At 42.9% G+C, this 22500-nt stretch overlaps 2 protein-coding genes across 2 annotated transcripts in view; one reads left to right on the top strand and one right to left on the bottom strand.

Moving 5' to 3' along the window:
- Positions 1-17060: 17060 nt before the first annotated feature.
- Positions 17061-20033, bottom strand: LOC106805400 (transmembrane protein 169-like). Its single transcript, XM_014806970.1, has one exon. The coding sequence runs from the start codon at positions 19468-19470 to the stop codon at positions 18790-18792; it is 681 nt and encodes a 226-aa protein (XP_014662456.1). The 5' UTR covers positions 19471-20033; the 3' UTR covers positions 17061-18789.
- A 2186-nt stretch (positions 20034-22219) lies between these two features.
- Positions 22220-22500, top strand: part of LOC106805393 (protein-tyrosine sulfotransferase 1-like) — a 13211-nt gene continuing 12930 nt past the window's right edge. The window contains exon 1 of the mRNA XM_014806958.1: positions 22220-22396. The gene's annotated coding sequence lies outside the window, so the exon portion shown is untranslated. The remainder of the gene's footprint in view (positions 22397-22500) is intronic.

The raw sequence follows: 22500 nt of genomic DNA, 5'->3' as shown, positions 1-22500 counted from the left end.
TGGGCCTAAGATAAAATATTGCTTGTTTCCCCTTTACCGGCCGACTCGCCAAAACGCCGCTACTCGACATATTTTATTGGCTGATTAAAGCAAAACAAAAATTATTTCGTTTCGCAAAAAAAAAATCAAATTCGTCCCGCAAAAACATATACTCAAAACAGAATATACAATATTATTAATATACATACACACATCTTGTCAAAACAAAATAAAAAAGATTTTTCACCTACCTAGCTACTCGGTACCCTGAGAGGCGAGTAGGTAAAGGGGAAACAAACAATTTTTTAAAGGTGGCCTAGTAGACACTGTACGTCTGACCGATATCGTCAGTGTTTCTTTGTGTTACATGCGCCTACGTTAATTCCCGTGTATTGAATAAATGAAATCACGAGTCGCAATGAGAAACGGTAAAATTAATTATCACCGATATATGAAAAGTGGCGAGAAGGATTACCACTATGTAGTTGTACTCGTCATCTGGCCTGAGGAATCTAACGCAATAATAGCGAATGATAAGTAATAATCGTCTGCATTCTGTCACTTCTGCAAAGGCAATATTGCGACTTAAATGAATTACGCCTACCGAGAAAATATTAGCGATGATGACGCACATGTTGTTTTCGTTTGTCAGTCAGTTACGCGTACTGTAATACGTATTGTATACACAGGAGTAAATAATTTGAAATACATACACATAAACACACGCGCGCGCGCACGCACGCACGCACGGATACACACACACACACACACACACACACACACACACACACACACACACACACACACACCCCGCCCGACATCAGCACGCACGGCACGCACGCACGCACGCGGCGCACGCAGCGAAGGGGCACCGCAGCACGCACGCAGCAACGCACGCACAGCACGCACGCACGCACGCACGCGACGCACGCATGTAATGAGTAACGAAGTAACATTTTTATTTATTAAGGACGTGGGCGTGCTGCTTGACACAATGAACACAAATTTGATACATGGAAGCTGTTTAATTGGATAACGCGTAGAAATGAATAAATCTGATACACTTTCACATCCAGAAAGGTGGTATTTAAGCAAGAAATATTCCGCTAATCTGTTCAAGTTTGCGTTGCGTGACCTTTCATAGTATATATATATATATAAATAAACAAATAAATGAATAAATATACGTATACACACGCGCACACACACACACCACACACACACACACACACACACACACACACACAAACACAGACACACACACAAACAGCCACACACACACACAACAACACACACACACACAACACACAGCACACAACCACACACACCACACAACACACACACACATCACACACGACAACACATCATGACACACACACACACCAACACACACACACACACACACACACACACACACACACATCACACCACCACACATAACAACAGCGGAACCACACACACACACACACACACACACACCAGCCACACACACACAACACACCTCACACACAGCCCACAAGCACCACACACACAAACACACACACAACACACACACAGCCCGCATTGGACCACACACGCCGCGCGCGCGCGCGCGTTTATTATACTTATCTTAAATAAATAAATAAAGTAATAAAGTAATTAATTTATAATTATAATACATAAATGTATATAATTACCATCAATAATGTTTTGTGTTTTAATAATTTTAGCTCATTCAAATTCCTAAGAATCAATCAAATTATAGAATTTAAACCTTAACCAGATTATTCCATTACATAATTATGGCATTTCACATAATATTGTAGACGATGCTATCTTTATTCATAAATTTGAACACGCTGCGGGGGTCGAAATTCAGTCTGTATATATGGTCTAATGCTACGTTAGAGATCATTTATGAATGAAAACAACATTCTTATTACAAAATGCAGTATTCTACAAAACTGGCAAACAGCTTTAATTTATTATAGATTTATTTAGATACAAAATGTAATATATGAATCTTATATAAACTATATATATAAAAATGATCTACGCATATAAAATTACACAAGTTTTGCATAGTGTGGCGAAGGAAAACCATGGAAGTTGTGAACTGAGCAGATCGCTAAAATGTATTAAGCGTTGGCTTTCGATGTCCTAGCCAAGAAACTCTATTTTACAAAACAATCCGGCAATATATGGTTGTCCCTTATAAGTAGAAGCGTTGTGAAATAACACGGGGATCTTTATCCACTTATATACGAGCAGAGATTTCACATTATTATCCGTAAATCTATCTAGCGATTCTATTGAGCCTTAAAGTCAAATCAGAATTCAACTGAGACGATCGCCTTAAACATTAATAAGCCCTCTCCCTACATTCATATTTTCCGTACATAACACAAATAATCAGCGAGATATACTGCAAGTGAGTATTTACATTCTCCTCGCTAATCCGAGGTCTACGGCAATTGTAAATAAAAGAATCGCAGTGAAATAAATTAGTGCATTATTAGTAGGTTTTTGGTACAACGAATCTGTCCGATGCGCCAGGGCATGTTTTTTATATGCACATTTCGGATGTTTTACGATAATTGACCGCTTACTCACGCTCGTCCACATAGTTTAAGCGCAGCACCAGCTTAGCGTCACTATACATGGGCATTACGCAGTTGTTAATTTCACTGGTCGTGGGCAATGGCTTTCAATCACAATATAATAAGTTGTATAAATCAGTTGTTATAAGTTTAAGTATTTATAATTATAATTTATACAATCAGGAAATCTACGAGAACTCTTCTATCCATGTACTCCATTTATATCTACTCGATATCCCAGGAGTAGAACAAAACCACAAACAGTTTTGTTAAAATTATTATTTTTTAAAGCAAATTATTTTTACTCCACTATATAGTGCTTGAATGTGTATGTATGTATTTATCGTCATGTGTTGCGGCGCGAAAGCGTGCTTTGTTTGCGGGCGTGCGTGAGTAGCTTTATGACATATAATGATATATATATATATATACCTACTATTATATATATCTATATATATATCAGGGATTAATCATGACAAATGTCGTTATTATGTCAATCATTCATATACATTATGAGCATCATTGTATACTATTATAATGATGTATTATGCCATCCATTATTATGTTATTTTGTCATTATTGACCCTGAATTATATATCTTTGGTCTATATATTCGTATGTCTTCATGAAGCATAGCGCGCGCAAATCGTTGAATGCTGACGGCTCTTACTGCCTGGATCATTCGATCTCAAGCGTCTAATCTAACCATGTCAGAATTAGCATGGCTTTCTACCGAGCGTAGGCGTTAGCTGCTCTGCCGGCGTACGCCCGTCATCTAATTCCACGGATGATCGCGCTTCACGGGAGAACCACGGGAGGCAAGAACTTGTCTGTTATACCACGCGGGCAAAGGTTTGTTAACATCATCTCTGTGAGGGAAGAGAAAAACTGACCGCGGCGGCATGGCTCCGGTGTTACGCACCCACACCCACGCATCACACGGACCACGACGCCACACGAACACGATCACACACGCACGGCACACACACACCCGCAACACGCGCGGCGCGCGCTGCGCGACACACACACACACGCACGCACACACACACACACACACACACACACACACACACACACACGACACACACGCACAGCAGCACAGAACACGCACACACGACACACGCGCCACACCACACATTTTAGCACACACACACACACCACACACACAACGGTAGCACACACGCACACACACGCACACACGCACACACGGCACACACGCACACACGCCACACCACACATCCGCGCACACACACAGAGCAACCCCACAACACACACCACAACAGCACACACAACCAACACACACATCTATTGGCGGCATCAGCAGATCTACCCGGCATCGTCACCCGCAGCACGGACCCGCTAGCCCCCCCCCCCGCGCTACCTACCCGGCGCCACCCGTCAAGTTGGGTCGCGCCCGTGAGCGTGACGTCATCCTTCAGAGCTGGATGTAAACGCACGTGGTATACAAATGGAAATTTTCGAAGCGTCGAGCAGAACAGTCGCACGAAGCGTCTCTCGGGGTTAGAGTGAGCATCTTTGGCAGGTTCCGACGCGACGAAAGTTCGCCGTCGCAAGCCAGCTTCGCGTGAACTCCGCTCTAGACAAAACAAGATTTGCGAGTCATCCTGCACGCAGACACGCCGCGCCCACGCACGCACGCACGCGACGCACGCAGATTGTGTACTGAGATTGGACACAAGCGGTCTAAACAATTGTGACGGCGGCCGAGCGTCGCCGTGCCGAGTTGTAGAGTATGGTGTTGTGGGGGGTGATTGGATTGGAAAAGTTGAGAAGAAAGCAAGACGCAAACACCTATAAACCGCGCACACGGTAGCGGTAAGTTAAAGTATTGACTATACGCCAGCTAAAAATAAATAAATAAATATATATATATAATTCGTATATATATATATTATATATAATATATAATATATTATGTGTGTGTGTGGTGTGTGTGTGTGTGTGTGTGTATTGCGTGCGTGCGTCGCGGTGCGTGCGTGTGCGTGTACCGTGTACGTGTACGTGTGCGTGAATGGGGCCTGCCTCACCTGTGCGTGTGGCGTGTGTGTGTATTATAAAACATAATAACAAACAGATTTAGTCATGTGTTAAAGTGTCAGTGTGTGTTTTTCTTTCATTCTTCAATGCCTTAAATTGTATGTTGTACGTTTTCCCAGCAAGGCGAGAAACATGGTATAATGCCGTCACATATAAGATAATTTCCCACAAAAAACCATTCGTCAAATCGTCTAATTTACAGAGTTACAGAATATATTTGGATATCAAGGATTTGTGTTTGTGGTGTTTTTCAGTACGCCTCCGATAAGTTGTTATGGAGCGATATTTTCCTATTTTCTAAGTGTTCGGCATTCGTGAACTTTCTATAGTGATGTTTTGTTATTATTTTGGCATTTATTCAGCTGACCATTCACAGCATCCATCCATTCCATCCACCATCCATCATCCATCATCCATCCACCATCCACCCTTCTATCTTATCCATTCCATCCATCCATCATCCCTCCATCCATCCATCCATCCCATCCATCCACCACCATCCATGCATCCATGACATCCTCCATCTCATACCATCACCATCCATCCACTGCCATATCCATGGCATCCATACCATCGCCATCCATCCATCCATCCCATCCATTACCATCCATCATCCCATCCATCCATCCATCCTCCATTCAATTCATACCATCCACTCCATACCATCCATCCATCCATGCCATCATAAGCCCATACCATCCATCCATCCATTTTATCATGCCATCCATCCATACAATGCCACTCATGCTTCCATCCGCCCTTCATCGAGACAAACACCCTGTAAGCTTAAAGGAGGATTTAACAGTCTAGCAGTCTCGGTTTTATGAATATCCTTTTTCTGTGTTGTCATTTACCCGAAGGCATGATTACAGTCACCAAGCCGCGTGTATTAACGCCAATTATAAACGTTCGTGTTTTCCTCGTGTTTCGCTTTGTGTTCATTTGCGCTATAGTAACTAGTTTTTTTATTTAAATCTTGTTTGACCTTATTCGTTTATTTTATCGTATTATTATGATGATGACTTTCCATCACCACTGTGTGACAAAATCGTGCTCTTGTTTCTGCTTCAGGCAAGAAAATGAGTACGCACAGAGTGCCACTTATTCCTAATTATTGTTCGTGTCTGCGCATGCGTCACTTAGCGGAGATGCATGTCCAATGAAGCCATCCCATGGACGGCAGCGTAGGGAAACGAAGGAGAGCTAACTGTCGGAAATGACGCATGACTGCGACACCTAGTACATAAGTACTTTAAATCATTAAATTATTATATATATATATGTGCTGTGTGTAGTGTGTGTGTGTGTGTGTTGTCGTGTGTGTGTGGTGTGTGTGTGTGCGGTGTGTATGTGCGTGGTGTCGTGCGTGCGTGCGCTGTTCGCGTGCGTCCGATGTCGCGGTGTGCGTGCGTGCGTGGTGCGTGCGTGCGTGCGTGTGTGTGTGTGTGTGTGTGTGTGTGTGTGTGTGTGTGCGCGCGTACGTGCGTGTGTTTGTGTGTGCGTACGTGCGTGCGTGCGCGTGCGTGCGTGCGTGCGTGCGTGCGTGCGTGCGTGCGTGTGTGTGTACGTGCGTGCGTGAGTGCATGGGTACGTACATACCTTTGTGCGTACGTGTTTGCGTGAAATAAAAAGAGAAGGGAAAGAGTGCCGTACTAGCTGTCGTAACGAAGGAGGAAATAGATATATACGGACACATAATTTAGTAGAGAATGAGTGCGAGCAGACGTACTATATGTGTTAGCATAATAGGAAACGAGGAAGAGAAGGCCCTGTTAGAACAATGTCAATGTTAGCCATTGGTCATAAGCGAAACCCGGATTTCCAATCGTTTTCACTGACTAATCGGATTCGTTATATCAGGAGTTAATAATGACAAATTTTCATTCTTTGTCACAATTTTTCTCACATTATTGTCACAATTTGTCATTATCAACCACTGAATATATGAATGTGGAAATATATCAGTATTCGATATGCTGGGACGCTCTTTTAAAGCTAAATAGTGAGACATGAAACAAGAAAGCGCTTTTCGTGAATAGTGAGTGACTAGCGACATGGCCAGAAAGCTTCTAATATTTATGTATAATAGGCATATATAGGCTATTATGTCATGTACGTAAATGGCGTAATACTATAATCGCGTTTTTGCCTGTGTGCTAGATTCTATTGATTCTCTGCGGCGGTGGGGATCACAAACACGATACGGAAAACGAACTACGGAAGGTAAGAGAAAACTTCACTCATCCGCGTCACAATTATTTGTACAAAGCAATTTAAACTGCTGTGATGCATGCTGTGATGCCTATTTATGTTCAATGTTGGAATTTTCACACGTGATATTACATTATTCCATCTATGTACATATATTATCAGGCGTGAATAAAAACAAATTTTGTTATGAAACGCGAAATGTGTTTTAACAAAACCTGAGCCAACTCTTTGTCGCTCTGTTTCTCTCCCTCCTTCCCTCACCCACTTCTCTCCCGCCCGCCCTTGCATCCTTTCACCTCACTCACTTTCATTATATATTTAGGATTCCATTATAGTTTCCTCTATTCTGTCGCTCTCTTTCGATCCCTCTTGCACACTCGCGCTCCGGAAGGGTGAGACGAGAACAGACGAAATTAATATCGATAAGCAAATGCATGTGCAAGAATAATAATAATTGAGATTAAAATTAATTAATTTAGATTATAAAGAATAATAATAACATCGCTAACGATGCATTATTCATTGCGTCCACCCCTGCTAATGTTTCCACCCACTGTACCGCTATTCCGCTATTGAGCAATATATACTCGTAAACAGATATTAATTCTCGCGCAATACAAACATGCAGCGTTTGCGGTGCTGATGTGTGTGGCATGTACTTGACCTCTGTGTGTGCTGACGTTTACAGGTCTGCTGAACAAACTCGGTATAACATGCATGGGCACCGCGAGATCTCACCTAATCCGATGTTTCAGGTATGATAAGGAAATGACAAACGAAATTCCGTTTTCACATATCATTATAATACCTTTCATCAGGATTACGACAGCTACAATATTCCTTCGTCGCATAACGAAGACGTTTTTCGCGTGCGCTATACGCATCGTTCGTGCGCTAAGGTGTTCTCCGCCATGTTGTATGTCGAGTCAGTTTCGTCTATTATTTAGCTATATATTTGTCGCGTGGCCTCCGATAGTCTACGTGGCTTCGACACTATATACTGCTCACTGAATCTAAAATGCGATATTCTAGTTAGACACACATAGTTCAGATTATACAAGCATAATCTTGAAACGTCCTGCATTGACACTCAGTGACGCTACACGTATACACGGCCATTTGATCTGCACGGAATCTGCGCTTGATATGGCTAGGCGTGCTATCGTATAACTGTAATGCACCACCTACCTAGTATAACCCGTTATATGTATATAATAATTAATTTATAATTATACATAAATGTATATAATTACACATCACATAATGTGTTGTGTTTTAATAATTTTACTCATCAAATTCTAGAATCAATCAAATTATAAATTTAAACCTTAACCAGATTATTCCATTACATCATTATGCATTTCACATTAAATATTGTCAGAGCGATCTATCTTTTTCATAAATTTGAACACCTGCGGGGGTCGAAATCATCTGTATATATGGTCATAATGCTACGTTAGAGATCATTTATGAAGAAAACCACATCTTATTCAAAATGCGAGTACCACAAAACTGAAACAGCTTTAATTTATATAGATTTATTTAGATACAAAATGTATATATGAATTTATATAAACTATATATATAAAATTTATACGCACATATAAAATTACACAAGTGTTGCATAGTTGCGAGGAAAACATGGAAGTTTGTGAACTGAGCAGAAAATGTATAAGCGTTGGTTTTCGATGTCTACAAAAACTCTATTTTAACAAAACAACCCGGCAAATATGGTTGTCTTATAAGTAGAAGCGGATGTAAATAATACGGGGAGTCTTACACATTATAACGAGAGAATTTCACATATTATCCGTAATCTATCTAGGATTTATTGAGCTTAAGTCAATCAGAATTAACTGAGACGTCGCCTTAAACATTCAATAACCCTCTTCCCTAATCATATTTTCCCTACATAATCACAATAATCCAGCGAGATATACTGCATGGAGTCATTTACATTCTGCTAATCGAGGTCCACGCAATTTAATAAAGGAATCGCAGTGAAATTAATCAGTGACATTATTAGGTAATTTTGCAACGAATCTCGTATTCGAGCCGCATGTTTTTTATATCAAATTTCGGATGTTTTACGATAATTACGCTTTACTCACCTCGTCCACTAGTTTAAGGCAGCACCGCTTAGCGCACTATAATGGGCATTACGGCAGTCGTTATTTCACGCGTCGTGCCATGCTTCAATCACAATATAATAATTGTATAATATATTGTTATTATTTAAGTATTTATAATATAAGTTATAGGCGAATAGGAAATCTACAGAACTTCTTCTATGCCATGTACTCCCATATATACTGATACCAGGAGTGAACAAAAACCAAACAGTTTTGTTAAAATTATTATTTTTTAAACAAATTATTTTTATCCACTATATAGTGCTGAAGTGTGTATGTATGTATATATCGTCATGTGTGCGCGCAAGCGTGCTTGTTTGCGGGCGTGCGTGAGTATGTCTGTATGCATATATATATATATATATATATATATATATATATATCCAGGGATTATCATTGACAAATGTCGTTATTATGTCCATCAATTCCTCAATAACATTATGACATGCTTATAGCATTATATGATGATTATTATGCCATCATTATTTATGCTTTATTTTTGTCATTATGACCCTGATATATATAGTCTTTGTCTATATATTCGTATGTCTTCATGAACATATGCGGCCAAAATCGTGATGGCTGACGCCTTCTGCTGGACATTCGATCCTCTTGTTATTTCGTCTAATCTTACATGTCAAATTAGCATGGCATTTCTACCGAGCGATAGGCTGTAGCTGGCTCTGCCGGCGGTACGCCCGTCCATCCTAATTCCAGCGGGAGATCGCGGCGCTCACCGGGAGAACCACGGGAGGCAAGAACATTGTCTGTTTATACGCGGAAAAGGATTTGTTACATCATCTTCTGTGAGGGAGAGAATAAACTGACAACGCGGCATGCTCCGGTGTTTTCGCACCCCACAACACGCGACACACGCCCATTCATCATGACTCAATCAATCTATTACACGCCAGACCCACGCACACAGCGCACGGCCACTTACATCGTCGCTCCAGAAACGTGCACGCAGCCACCCGCACACGAAACGCGCGCCAAAGCCTGCGTGCGGAAAGCGGACGCGGCGCGCTGACGCGAGCACAGAACCGTGTCCCTCAGTCGTCGCTTAACCCGGGTCGGCCGACACGCACGGCGGACCGTCCAAAGGTGGCGACGGTACCGGGACCACACACACACACACACACACACACACACACACACCACACGCACACACACGCACACAACGGTCACACACCACACACGCACACAGGAGGCTAACGGAAGCCGGGGTCGGCAACATCGTCGTCGCAGACACACACACACACACACAACACACACCACACACCACACAGCAAACAGCAGCAGACGAAGCGGCGCGAGCCGACGCAAGCAATATTCACCCCGAGTCGATGTTAGCAGACCTCCACCTACGCACACAAGCACGCACACAACGCATCCGCGAGCACGCACACACGGAAACAGCACACCCTACATAACACCCGCACACACGTTCGCACCTAACAACAATGTTGTCATCACACACTGCGCTCGACAAACACACACACACAGCCCACGTGAACACACTACGAGTGTCACACATGCGATCTTATGGTAAGCAGCCAGGGCCCGATGAGCCTAGGCATCGTCTACGCGTCAGGCACGAGAGACAGCGCCAGGCGATGGGGGAGACCCAAAGACACCCCCCCCCATTCTCCCCGCCGCGCTACTACCCGCGCCAATCAGCGGGAAGCAAGTGGTGCGCGCCGAGTCGAGGCGGTAGAGACGTCATCACAATACATGTACAGTCAATGAGCATGGACGTAAAACGCAGAGGGTGGTCACTACGAAACTGGGCAATTTGATTTCGAAGAGCGTCGGAGCAGTATACAGAGTTCCGCAGCGAAACGTCTCTCGCGGTGTAGAGGTTAGCACTTTGGCTAGGTTACGTATGCGGAGCGAGAGAGAAGTGTCGAGAAGACACACGGGGCGCAAGGCCAGCATTCCGTAGAGAAACAATGACCGCTCAGACAGAAGGGTGGTGGGAATTCGGAGAAGAGACAGATACTGCGAGTCATAAAGTCAGACCTGCAGACGCGAGACACGCGCGGCACGCACAGCCAACGCACGCACGGCACGCAAGATTGTGTACCGAGATTGGACAAAGCGCAGTCCTAAAAGATTTGGAGCCGAGCGTCGCCGTCCGTAGTTGTAGAGTAGGTGTTGGAATTGGAAAAGTTGAGAGAAAGCAGACGCACACCGGCTATAAACGCCGCACACGTACGGTTAAGCTCTAAGGTAATGCTATACGCCAGCAAAATAAATAAATAAATAAGTATATATATATCGTATATATATATATATATAATATATATATATATATATTGTGTTGTGTGCGTGTGTGTCGGTGGTGTGTCGTGTGTGCTGTATGCGTGCCGTGCGTGCGTGCGTGCGTGGTGCCGTGTGCGTCTACGTGTAGGTGTTGCGTTGAAGGCCTGCCTACCTGTGGCGTGTGCATGCTGTGTGTATTATATAAACAATTAATAACAAGACAGCATTTAGTCATGTGTTAAAGGTGTCAGTGTGTGTTTTTCTTTCATTCTTCAATGCTTATTTATGTTAATAGTTTTCCCAGCTAGCGAGAAACATGGTATAACCGTCACATATGGAACACATTTCCCACAATAAAACTCATTTCGTCAAATCGTCTAATTACAAGTTAAGAATATATTTGGATATCAAGGATTTGTGTTTTGTGGTGTTTTTCAGTATCTCGTCGATAGTTGTGTTTGGTGGAGCGTATATTTTCCTATTTCTAAGTCGTCTCCATGTCGTACGACACTTCCTAGATGATGTTTGTTATTTTTTTTGGATTTATTTCCAGCTCACCATTCACCCATCATCTCATCCATGCCACACCCAATCCTCCATCATACCATCCATACCAGTCCATCCACTCCATCCATCTAATACTAATCCATCATCCATCCATCCATCCATCCATCCCAATCCATCCAGCCATCCAATCCATACCATCCCCATCCATCCATCCATCCATGCCCATCCATCGGTCCAAATCCATCCCATCCATCCATCCATCCCATCCCATCCATCCATCCATGACCCCATCCATCCATACCATCCTCATACCATCCATCCATCCCATCCATCCATCCAATCATTCATTCATCCATCCATACCATCCATCCATGTCCATCCATCCCATCCATCATCCATCCATGCCATCATTTATCCATGCCAAATCCATCATCATCCACTCCCATTCATCCCGCCCTGTTCCATCGAGACAACACCCTGTAACCGCTTTAAAGAGATTTAACAGTCTAGCAGTCTCTTTTATGAATCTTTTTCTGTGTTGGTATTTACCCGAAGGCGATATTTAAATCACCCAAGCGCGTGTTTACGCCGCCAATGTATTACGTTCGTGTTTTGCCTCGTGTTTTCGGCATCTGATGTTCGATTTAATTGTGGCAGCGATAAGTCCTAACGTATGGTTTTAAGGTATGTCTATACAATCTTGCTCTTATAGACCTTATTGCGTGATTATTTTTAATCGTATTATTAGATGGAAACGATAGCTTATCGCATACAACCCAGTCAGAAATAGGAAAAATGTACGGTGCACAAGTTGCTATGTACTGCCTTCGCTAGGTCAAAGAGAAAGATGAGAACTGAAGCACAGAGAGAGCCAGAGCATTGACTTCCGGTAATTAAATGATTCGTGTACTGGCCCAATGCGTACCTTACGGAATGTATGTCGCGCCAATGGATAGCACATGAGAATCGGAGCGAGGCGAGAAGGAGGTACGGTGGGGAAAGCGAGGAGAGCTAACTGTCGAACGTGGGGAAAAGAAATGTACCGATGAAACTAGAGGAAGCAAAAGTTAGACAGGTACATAAGTACTCAATTAAAGCATTAAAATATATAATAGGAATAGATCAGAATATGGGTGAGTGATGGTGTGTGTGATGTGGTAGTGATGAGTGATGTGTGTGGTGTGGTGATGTTGTGTGGTGTGTGTATGTCGTAGCGTGTGGTGTGCGAGTGCGTGCGTGCGTGACGGTGCGTGCGTGCAGTGCGAGAGAGATGAATCGTACGTGCGTGCGTGCGTGTGTGCGTGCGTGAGGCGAGAGACGGTGAGATGGTTGGTGATGTAGTGGATGTTGGTGTATGTTGTAGTGCGGACAGCGAGGGAGTATACAGTGCGGTAGGATGGAGTGTTGTGTGTGCGGTACATGTGGTGCGTGCGTGCGTGCGTGCGTGCGTGCGTGCGTGTGTACGGCGTGCGTGAAGTGGCATGGGTAGCGTACATACCTTTGTGGCGTACGTGTTTTGCGTGAAATAAAAAGAGAAGGGAAAGGGCCGGTACTAGCTGTCTGGTAATAACGAAGAAGGGAGGAAATAAGAAGAAGAACGGAACTAATACATATATTTATAGTAGAGAATGAGATGCGAGCAGACGGTATGAGCCTCATATGTGTTAGCATAATAGGGAGATACCGAGAAAGAGGAGGCCCTGGCTTAGAACAATGTCAATGTTAGCCATTGGTCAAAGCAAAAACCCGATTCCAATCGTTTTCACTGACTAATTGACGGATTCGTTATATCAGGCGAGTTAATAATGACAAGAGTTATTCATGGCTTTGTCCATCAATTTTCTCACAATGTATTGTCCACGCAGGAGAGTTAAGACATTGTCAATTACACAAACACAGTCGAGCGGTTACTAATTGAGTATCGTCGGTAGAATTAATACTCCCTTATATCGATGTGAGCTCGCTGCGGATGCTCTTTTTAAAGCTAAAATAGTGAGACAATGAAACAAGAAAGCGCTTTTCCGGAATTAGTGAGTGACTAGCGACATGGCCATGCCAGAAAGCTTCTAATATTTATGTATAATAGGCATAAATCAATAGGCCCTATTATGTCATGTTAACGTAAATGGCGTAATAACTGATAATGCGTTTTTGCCTGTGTGCCTAAGATTCTATTGATTCCTCTGCGGCGTGGGAATCACAAAACAGATACGGAAAACGAGCTACGGAAGGTAAGAAGAAAACTTGACATATCCGCGTCAGGCTCGACACTTTATTTGTACACGAAGTCAATATTATCAAACATGCTGGTGATGCATTGCTGTGTGATTCTCTCCTATATATAAGTTCAAAATACGTGTGGTGACAGACTTTTTCACAACCTCGTCTACACCATGCGGCCGTGGACTTTACACAGGCTGTGCCATGGTTGATCTGTGCTGTTGACTACCGAAATGTTAATCAGACTCACCAATTAATATTCGCATGTTCGTGATATTACATTATTCCATCTATGTAATCATATATTATCAGGCGTCGAATAAAAACAATCTTGTTATGGCAACGCGAAGATGTGTTTTAAACAACAACCTGACCAACTTTTGTCGCTCTGTTTCTCTCCCTCCTTCCCTCACCCACTTCTCTCCGCCCCGCCTTGCATCCTCTCACCTCACTCCCTTTCATGATATATTTAGGATTCCATTATAGTTTCTTCTATTCTGTCGCTCTCTTTCGATCCCTCTTGCACACTCGCGCTCCGGAAGGGTGAGACGAGAACAGACGAAATTCATATCGATAAGCAAATGCATGTGCAAGAAGAAAAAATTAGATAAAATTAAATTAATATTGTAGATTATAAAGAATAATAATAACATCGCTAACGATGCATTATTCATTGCCGTCCACCCTGCTAATGTTTCACCCACTGTACCGCTATTCGCTATTGAGGCAATTCTACTCGTAAACAATATTAATTCTCGCGCAATACAAACATGCAGCGTTGTCGGTGCGATGTGTGTGGCATGTACTTGACCTCTGTGTGTGCTGACTTTTACAGGTCTGCTGAACAAACTCGGTATAACATGCATGGGCACGCGAGATCTTCACCTAATCCGATGTTTCAGGTATGATAAGGAAATGACAAACGAAATTCCCGTTTTCACATATCATATATACCTTTCATCAGGATACGCACAGCTACAATATTCCCTTCGTCGCATAACGAAGACGTTTTTCGCGTGCGCTATACGCATCGTTCGTCGCGCTAAGGTGTTCTCCGCCATGTTGTATGTCGAGTCAGTTTCGTCTATTATTTAGCTATATATTTGTCGCGTGGCCTCCGATAGTCTAACGTGGCTTCGACACTATATTACTGCTCACTGAATCTAAAATGCGATATTCTAGTTAGACACACATAGTTCAGATTATACAGCATAATCGTGGAAACGTCCTGCAATGACACTTCAGTGACGCTACAACGTATACACGCGGACGCATTGATCTGCACGGCAACGGATCTGCGCTTGATGAATGGCTAGGTCGTGCTACTCGTAATAACTGTAATGCACTACCTACCTAGTATAACCCGTTATATGTATATATATATATATAAATATATATATATATATATTATATATATATATTATATAATATATATATTATATGTTTACGTTCATAATGACGAGATTCGCCACAATTTTCTGACCATCAATTAGTTTCTGATTGATGGAGTGCTCGATGAAAACGGACAACTCCAGCTGGTGATAGAATTGGCCCAAAGAGAGAGAGAGAGAGAGAGAGAGAGAGAGAGAGAGAGAGAGAGAGAGAGAGAGAGAGAGAGAGAGAGAGACAGAGGGGAGAGACAGAGTGAGTGAGAGAGAGAGAGCGAGAGCGAGAGAGCGAGAGGGAGATAGAGAGAGATTTACACTGGTCAACTAGTCAGAAATATATGTTCACCGCGACCACCTCTCACTGCTATACCCAAATATCACTCGTGTTTACGTGGTAGGCGCAAAACCGAATGCATTAACAATCGGTTATATAACGCATAGCGATCAGCGCGTCAGAGTCGATAATTATTTCACAACTGCCACGCGACCCAATAGGGCAATGGCGTGACGACGTAATGATGACGACACCTACACACTCTAATGGCAACAAACTCTTTTACAGGCGGAACCCCGAAATGGACTCGTAATGGCCAGTTAGGCGAGCAGCGTTCGCACATCGGATGGAGACGCCGCCATATTGTGCACGCGGCTGACGCGAGCGCGCATCGACACGGAACAATAACAAATTATTAGCATCAAAGTTGCCGGCCACAGCACAAATGCAGAGCTTCCGTTCCAACACGGCATTGCCCTATTATCGAACATGCCCAATTAAGCGGGGGGAATGGCACTATCTGCCGTTAGAACACCTGTTAATGTGATTAGGTGCGCCTATAATACAGGTAAATGGTGAACATTATTAAACCTGGCTGGTCGCGGCCACGGATGTATGTTGTGTTCGAATATGTGCGTGTATATATACATATATATATATATATATCTAACACTATGCATGCGCCCGTGCGGATCGATGCAAAGGTGGCCTCGGCGCAATGACGCAAACGCCAGCAATTACATTGCATGGCAATACACCTTGCACCGATTGATTCACTCGGTATAGTCATGCTGTTGACGACAGTTCGTATATGTGTACTGCATATCTGCTGCATATGAATTGTCAAGCTGACGTGCGCGCGCACGCGAAAACATCGGACAGCGAATGCAAACCCGTGTTTATGTGAACGGTTCAAATGCGGTTACGGAGAGGCGTTAAATGTAAGGGTACCGATGCCGCTCCAAGCAGCTCGCTGTAGAGTAAACCGAGTAATAGATTAGAATATTATCCTATTTTCAAAGGGGTTTGCCTTATCGACATAGTGAGAGAACATATTGTCTTTTTGTATTTTTGGAAAGGGAATCGAAAATATTTAGTGTGTGGTTAGTGTGCTTTCCAGTGTGTGGGTGTGGTCATGCGTGCGTGCGTGCGTGCGTGCGTGCGTGCGTGCGTGCGTCCGCCCGCCCGCCCGTGAGTGTGCGTATGCGCCTGCGTGTATGAGCGGTGTGTGCATGCAGGCGAGTAGGCACTACAACTGAAACATGCAAACTTCATATAGTTCAACATTCGCAATGGATTAGCATATCTCGATTGACTCATTGGGTGCATTTCCTGACAACTTCCATGATAGCAGAAATGCACGATGATATCATTCTAATGTTCAAACACAGTTGACATAAAATGCTGGGAAATGTACAAAGACGTTGTATACTAATAAAAATACCTCTATGTTTACAAATCACATACATATTCCTTTATTTAAAAATGAAATATCTGGAATCTCAGTCGCTGTACAATTAAGTTCCAACATATAATAACTTCCTATAACATATAACGGTGTTAATTATCTATAAAAACATAAACCATACTCTCGAAAACTTGTAAATAAATGCGCAACTAACAATTAAGAAGCAGTGAGATTTCAATAATTTTCTGTTTCACAGTAAAGTGGAACACATTACTGTACACAACATCATAAAAACATCACAGCGCAAGTTACACTCAAATTGCTCTGGAAGTAAAACAGATCTACTTAGGGGGGCATTGTTCTATAAACTAATTATAAACAATTACAAATTTAAAAGGATATTTCATCAAATCAAACAATGATCTACGTGAGAATGAGTTAGCTTTCATCTAAACGTATCATTATAAACAACAGCACAATGTAAAGCATGCACCTAAACTGATATGTGTACTTATTTAATATAACCACACATTGATTATCCCTCATCAATCACCACAGATTGTAAGAAAACATAAATACCACAGAGATGATACCAATAGCACAATACATAGTAATAAAATATTACTAATGTACTCTTGATTATACTTGCATAAAAGATTGCAAGTGCTAGTTAACCTAGAAATATAACGTGCACATATAAACAGCTATATGCATTTTGATTTTGATCATGGGTCCACTATCACTCACAATACAAGATCGAGCTCATCAATACAACACTCTCATTTCATGACGTTTCCATACTTATTATTAGTATAGAAGTTATATGTCTGAACATTAAATCTGAAAGATAAAAATTAGTAAATTCTGCATTAAATATCACAAATTATTTGCAGTTTTACGACACACACACAAACTAATACTGCACCACCATTATCGATCCTTTAAATGAACTAATTTGAAATAAGAGGTAGTAACTAGTAAACATACATTCTAAAAGACAACAATGATAAAAAATAAATCATGTACAAGTCTTGAGTGGACCAACCTTATGGAATTCTATGAATCAGGGTGTATATGTGTTATCAGTTCACACTACAGACTACTACTGTTAACATATTGAAAAAGAAAATGTAAAAACATCAACTAGAAGTGTTAACAACATATCGTATGATGAGAAACCAATATTGTTTCGACTTCAATGATATAGTATGTTAATTTCATACATGGCTCAATGTATATAAAGACATATTCTAATAAACTTTTGACTATGCTACACAAGGACTGATGCACAACTGCATATGAACCTGGAACATTACACATGGCAGGCTCATTTAAAACACATCTAGCAACTTCAATGTTGCAAAGCAGAAGCAACAATTTCACAACAAAGTTCTAAACGTGGCTGGTAATAAAAGTGTTCCTGTTGTTGAAATTATACACTGCAACCTAGAGTGAACCCTTGCTCGAGTTTCACCAATGTTACTACATTAGTCTTTGTTTCTGCAACAGCTATGGAAATGGCCTAATGTACAGATTAAAAAGTACAGTAAGACCCTGATTACACTAGCTGAAACTGAAACTCTTAAAAATGTCTGACGACTTCCCTCGTAAGTATACGCTAAAAATCAAAAAAACCATACAGTATTTCACCCATTCTAATGTCACCAATTATAATTTCACGACCCATCGACAATCGATCAGAGACTCTCTACCCACAGGGATCTCTCAATACTGTAGACAGTAGGCGTCTTGACAATGCTTGCATACATCACAAATTACTCTGGCCGACGTCGCCATGTGGGGGCGCCTGTTGTGGAAGCTCCAACGTCTTTTCCAGCAGCACGACGTCGTAGGGCGAGCAGCTCTCAAGCCTCAGCGTCATACACACGAGGCCGCACACTCCCTTCTCAAAGTCTCTGATCTCGGCCCACCACTTCGACAGATGCCACGATACCTGCACGACCGCAGCGTACAGCGACACGGCGACGACAACGACGAGGATGAGCGCCGGGTAGAACAGCACGAGCAGCGGCGCGACAAACAGTCTGTGCCAGAACGTCCGCTCGTCGGAAAAGTACAGCACCATGTTGTACCACGTGATCGTGCCCTGGTAGAACGTGACGGCCGCCGAGAATAGAAGAGCGATCGGCATGGCGACGACGCCCAGCGCGCAGACGTGCGGGCCGCTGCGCGCGCTGCACTCGCAGCGATGCTCCAGCACTTCCTGCTCCTCTGTGTAGCTCTTCTGCATTGCGTCCAGCTCCTTGCTGGTTAGCTGCACCTCCACCAGCTCTCCGACCTTCTGGCCGCGCGTGATCGTGCCCGTCCACGTCTGACCGTTGGTCTCGGCACCGGACTTCAGCCAGGTCGTCTCGCTGGCGGCGTCCGGTTCGGCCTGACCTGCCGTCGCCTGTCTCGCCTGATTTGACATCTCGATCTCGCTAGTCATACTGAAGAAATTTCGAATGGGCTTCCTGAGATGCGGGATGAGTCACTCGGAGATGTTAGGACTCTCTCGTAGCAGAGGCCCAGCATCGGAACAGCGACAGAGCAATGAGAGTGACCTTCTGAATGATCTACACTGTGAGTCACTGTCCAGTGTCCCGTGTCCGAGCACTTAACGTTACGCAACAATATAAAAACGACGGCCATTCACCAGTCCTTTCAGTCCCCTCGGATGTAAAGCGTGTACGTAGTAGCAGCACTATAAAACCATGTAGCATCGCTTGTGATAATTGCTTAAAGTGATAACTAGGCCTACAGTAACAAACTTTACTTTCAATAATTATTATCTTGCTAAATTGACAATGCCTGGGGAAATTATTTTTAATTAACGCCAAAGCCACGTCCAAACTACCGCATATTTAACCTTGTAAATTTAATAATTATTAACGTGACAAATCCACGACGTACGGCTTTTGGCTTACTATCTGATTACTATGTCTATCCTTTACGAACAACGGTGTACAAATAATATTTCATTCACTACAGAAACAGGAGCAGCCATCGTAGCGTGTGTATAAAATGACGTCATCACCTTAGGTGTGCTATCGTCTTCTGCCATCTGTCGGAAGAAATAATTTATAATGAAACACACAGGCAAATATACAATCATCAAGCAACGAGTAAAATGTCATCATAGTCATATTATTCATATTTCAATGCAACCACCTATATCAACCGCTAAGGTTATAATAATAACTTGGAGACTCTTAGATGAATTATATGACATGTACGGCATATGTCTCTGCATCTGTGTCTCCCGTTTAGCGAGCCCGAGTTCGCGAGTTAGGTGCTTCAGAACCATAGTTATATATAGGCCTATAGCCACACTTTCTAGTATATTATTTCTATGTTTACAACGCAAAACATCTAATAACAGCTACACGAACATGCAAAAAAACTGTCCAAACCTTCCACATACAGACGAGAGTAACATGTGGGGTTTAGCTAGTATTTCAATCAGAAGAGCCTCACCACATAGCCGAGCGTCAAAACGCGACCGTGCGCAAGATTTACTGAGAGAAAAATATTATTGAGAACAACCACTGAACTCGTGAATGACACTAGCGCCGAACAACGACAATAAACAATGTATACATGTGTAGTTTGAGTTTGCGTTGCGTGTTGGATGTTGAGAAAATTGGGACTCCGCTTATATCATAAGAGAGAAAGGGCGTTTCACATTTTACATAGTAAATTATTCCGGAGTATATATTCTCTCCTTTTTAAATACCTAATTACAACAAAATGTGATTTCTGTTAGAAGATATCAGGCATGGGCAAATACACGCCCGACGAAAAACCTTCCGCATGTTATAGGGAGGGGGTTGGAATATTTTCTGGCCTATTGCTATATGAAGTGATATTCTTTGGGCTCAACATTTTTTCGCATCTACTTACACCTGAGTATCTGCTCGCTACAGGTGTATCGTTTCAACAAAATTGGATATAAATATAATATATCGATTGAATATATTATATATTTATATATATTTTATATATATAAAATTGGATATAAATATATATCACCACACACTACTTCTCATTTACGACACTAGCGCCGACCAACGGCAACGAAAATGTACGGAATCGAGATGTTGATACGATTGGACCCTCTCAATACGTTTAACACTTTTTATAGAAAACTATTCCAAAATGTGTCCTCTCCTTCTAAAAAAGTACATTATTCCAACAAATGCGAGTTTTTAGCTTATAGTAAGCATGTAGGGCCTACACAGACAAGTCTTACTCTGTTATAATTCATCATACGTTTGGGAAATTTTCCGCCATAATATAATTAACGAAATGAGTCACTTGGATCAACATTTTTACATATCCAACTACTCCTGACTATGCACTCACTACTTGTGTATATCTCTAACAAAATCATATATACAGCGTCGTACCTAGGGGGGGGGCGGGGCTGAAGGGACGTTCGCCCACCTTCAGGCTATGGCAGCGGCAACGACGAACTGTCCACGGTCAGCTGTCCGAAACGAAAAGTGGACATTGCCGCCCCGGGGGAAAATGAATTAGTTACCGCCCAGAAACCACGTATCCGGTACCCAGGGTACATCGTACTCCGGTACGAGCCAGAACGATGCCAGCATTGGCCCAATACTGCTATGTTTGCTGGGATGGGGCTCAAAATTGCTAACTGCGCGCGACCACGCATGCTCTACACGCACTGCACACGAAATCGTTTCTTCTCAGGGAAAGGAGTGAAGCCGCCTAAAAGTATATCAGCGCATTTTAATGTTCGCCCGCCTGTCCTATTAGCAGCTGACTATATTACGTATAGCTACGTTATACATAGTTCACGTATTACATTATATCTGATTATATCCCACTATTCTGTATTTTACTGGCAGCGTTTGAACACGCTATAGCTACCTCTTTGAACGTTTGACTTATTTCCGTAAGAGCGAAATCACGTTCCGCATCCCGAGAGATAACTGGTCGTAGTTTCTAAATTCCGCACGCGCGAATTTCCCGTAGCCCGAGTTTCGCCGCTACGCGCCGCACTACACTGTATGGTGCGAGGGCGTGCTGCGTGCGATGTGTCGAGGAGAGGGCAGTGCGTACTCACTGATGGTCGTGAGCAGTCGGCCGTGTCGTCGCGGTAGACAAAGAAACAGCACGGCGACCCCGACTTGACTCGTGTGCGGACTGACACGCCGTCTGCGACTGCGTCAGGGGCGAGTCAGTGACCGCGAGTTCTTCTCTCGGGGCGTGCTATAAACGCGCCTGCACGCGTGTGAGATCGTCGTGGGATACGGTTTGACTTGCATATATACTCTGAGCGTGCGTTCACGAGGACTATAGAGCACATAAGATACGGAGGAATACGGCCTATCATTGAAGCGAGTGGTGTAAGTGCATGTTTTCACGAATACAAAGAAGTATATATATGTGTGTGTGTGTGTGTGTGTGTGCGTGCGTGCGTGCGTGCGTGCGTGCGTGCGTGCGTGCGTGC

The sequence above is a fragment of the Priapulus caudatus genome, unplaced genomic scaffold (genome assembly GCF_000485595.1).
Source record: "Priapulus caudatus unplaced genomic scaffold, Priapulus_caudatus-5.0.1 Scaffold112, whole genome shotgun sequence".
NCBI lineage: Eukaryota > Metazoa > Priapulida > Priapulimorpha > Priapulimorphida > Priapulidae > Priapulus > Priapulus caudatus.
The sequence above is the reverse complement of the archived record's forward strand: the minus strand, read 5'-3'. Positions and strand labels throughout refer to the sequence as shown.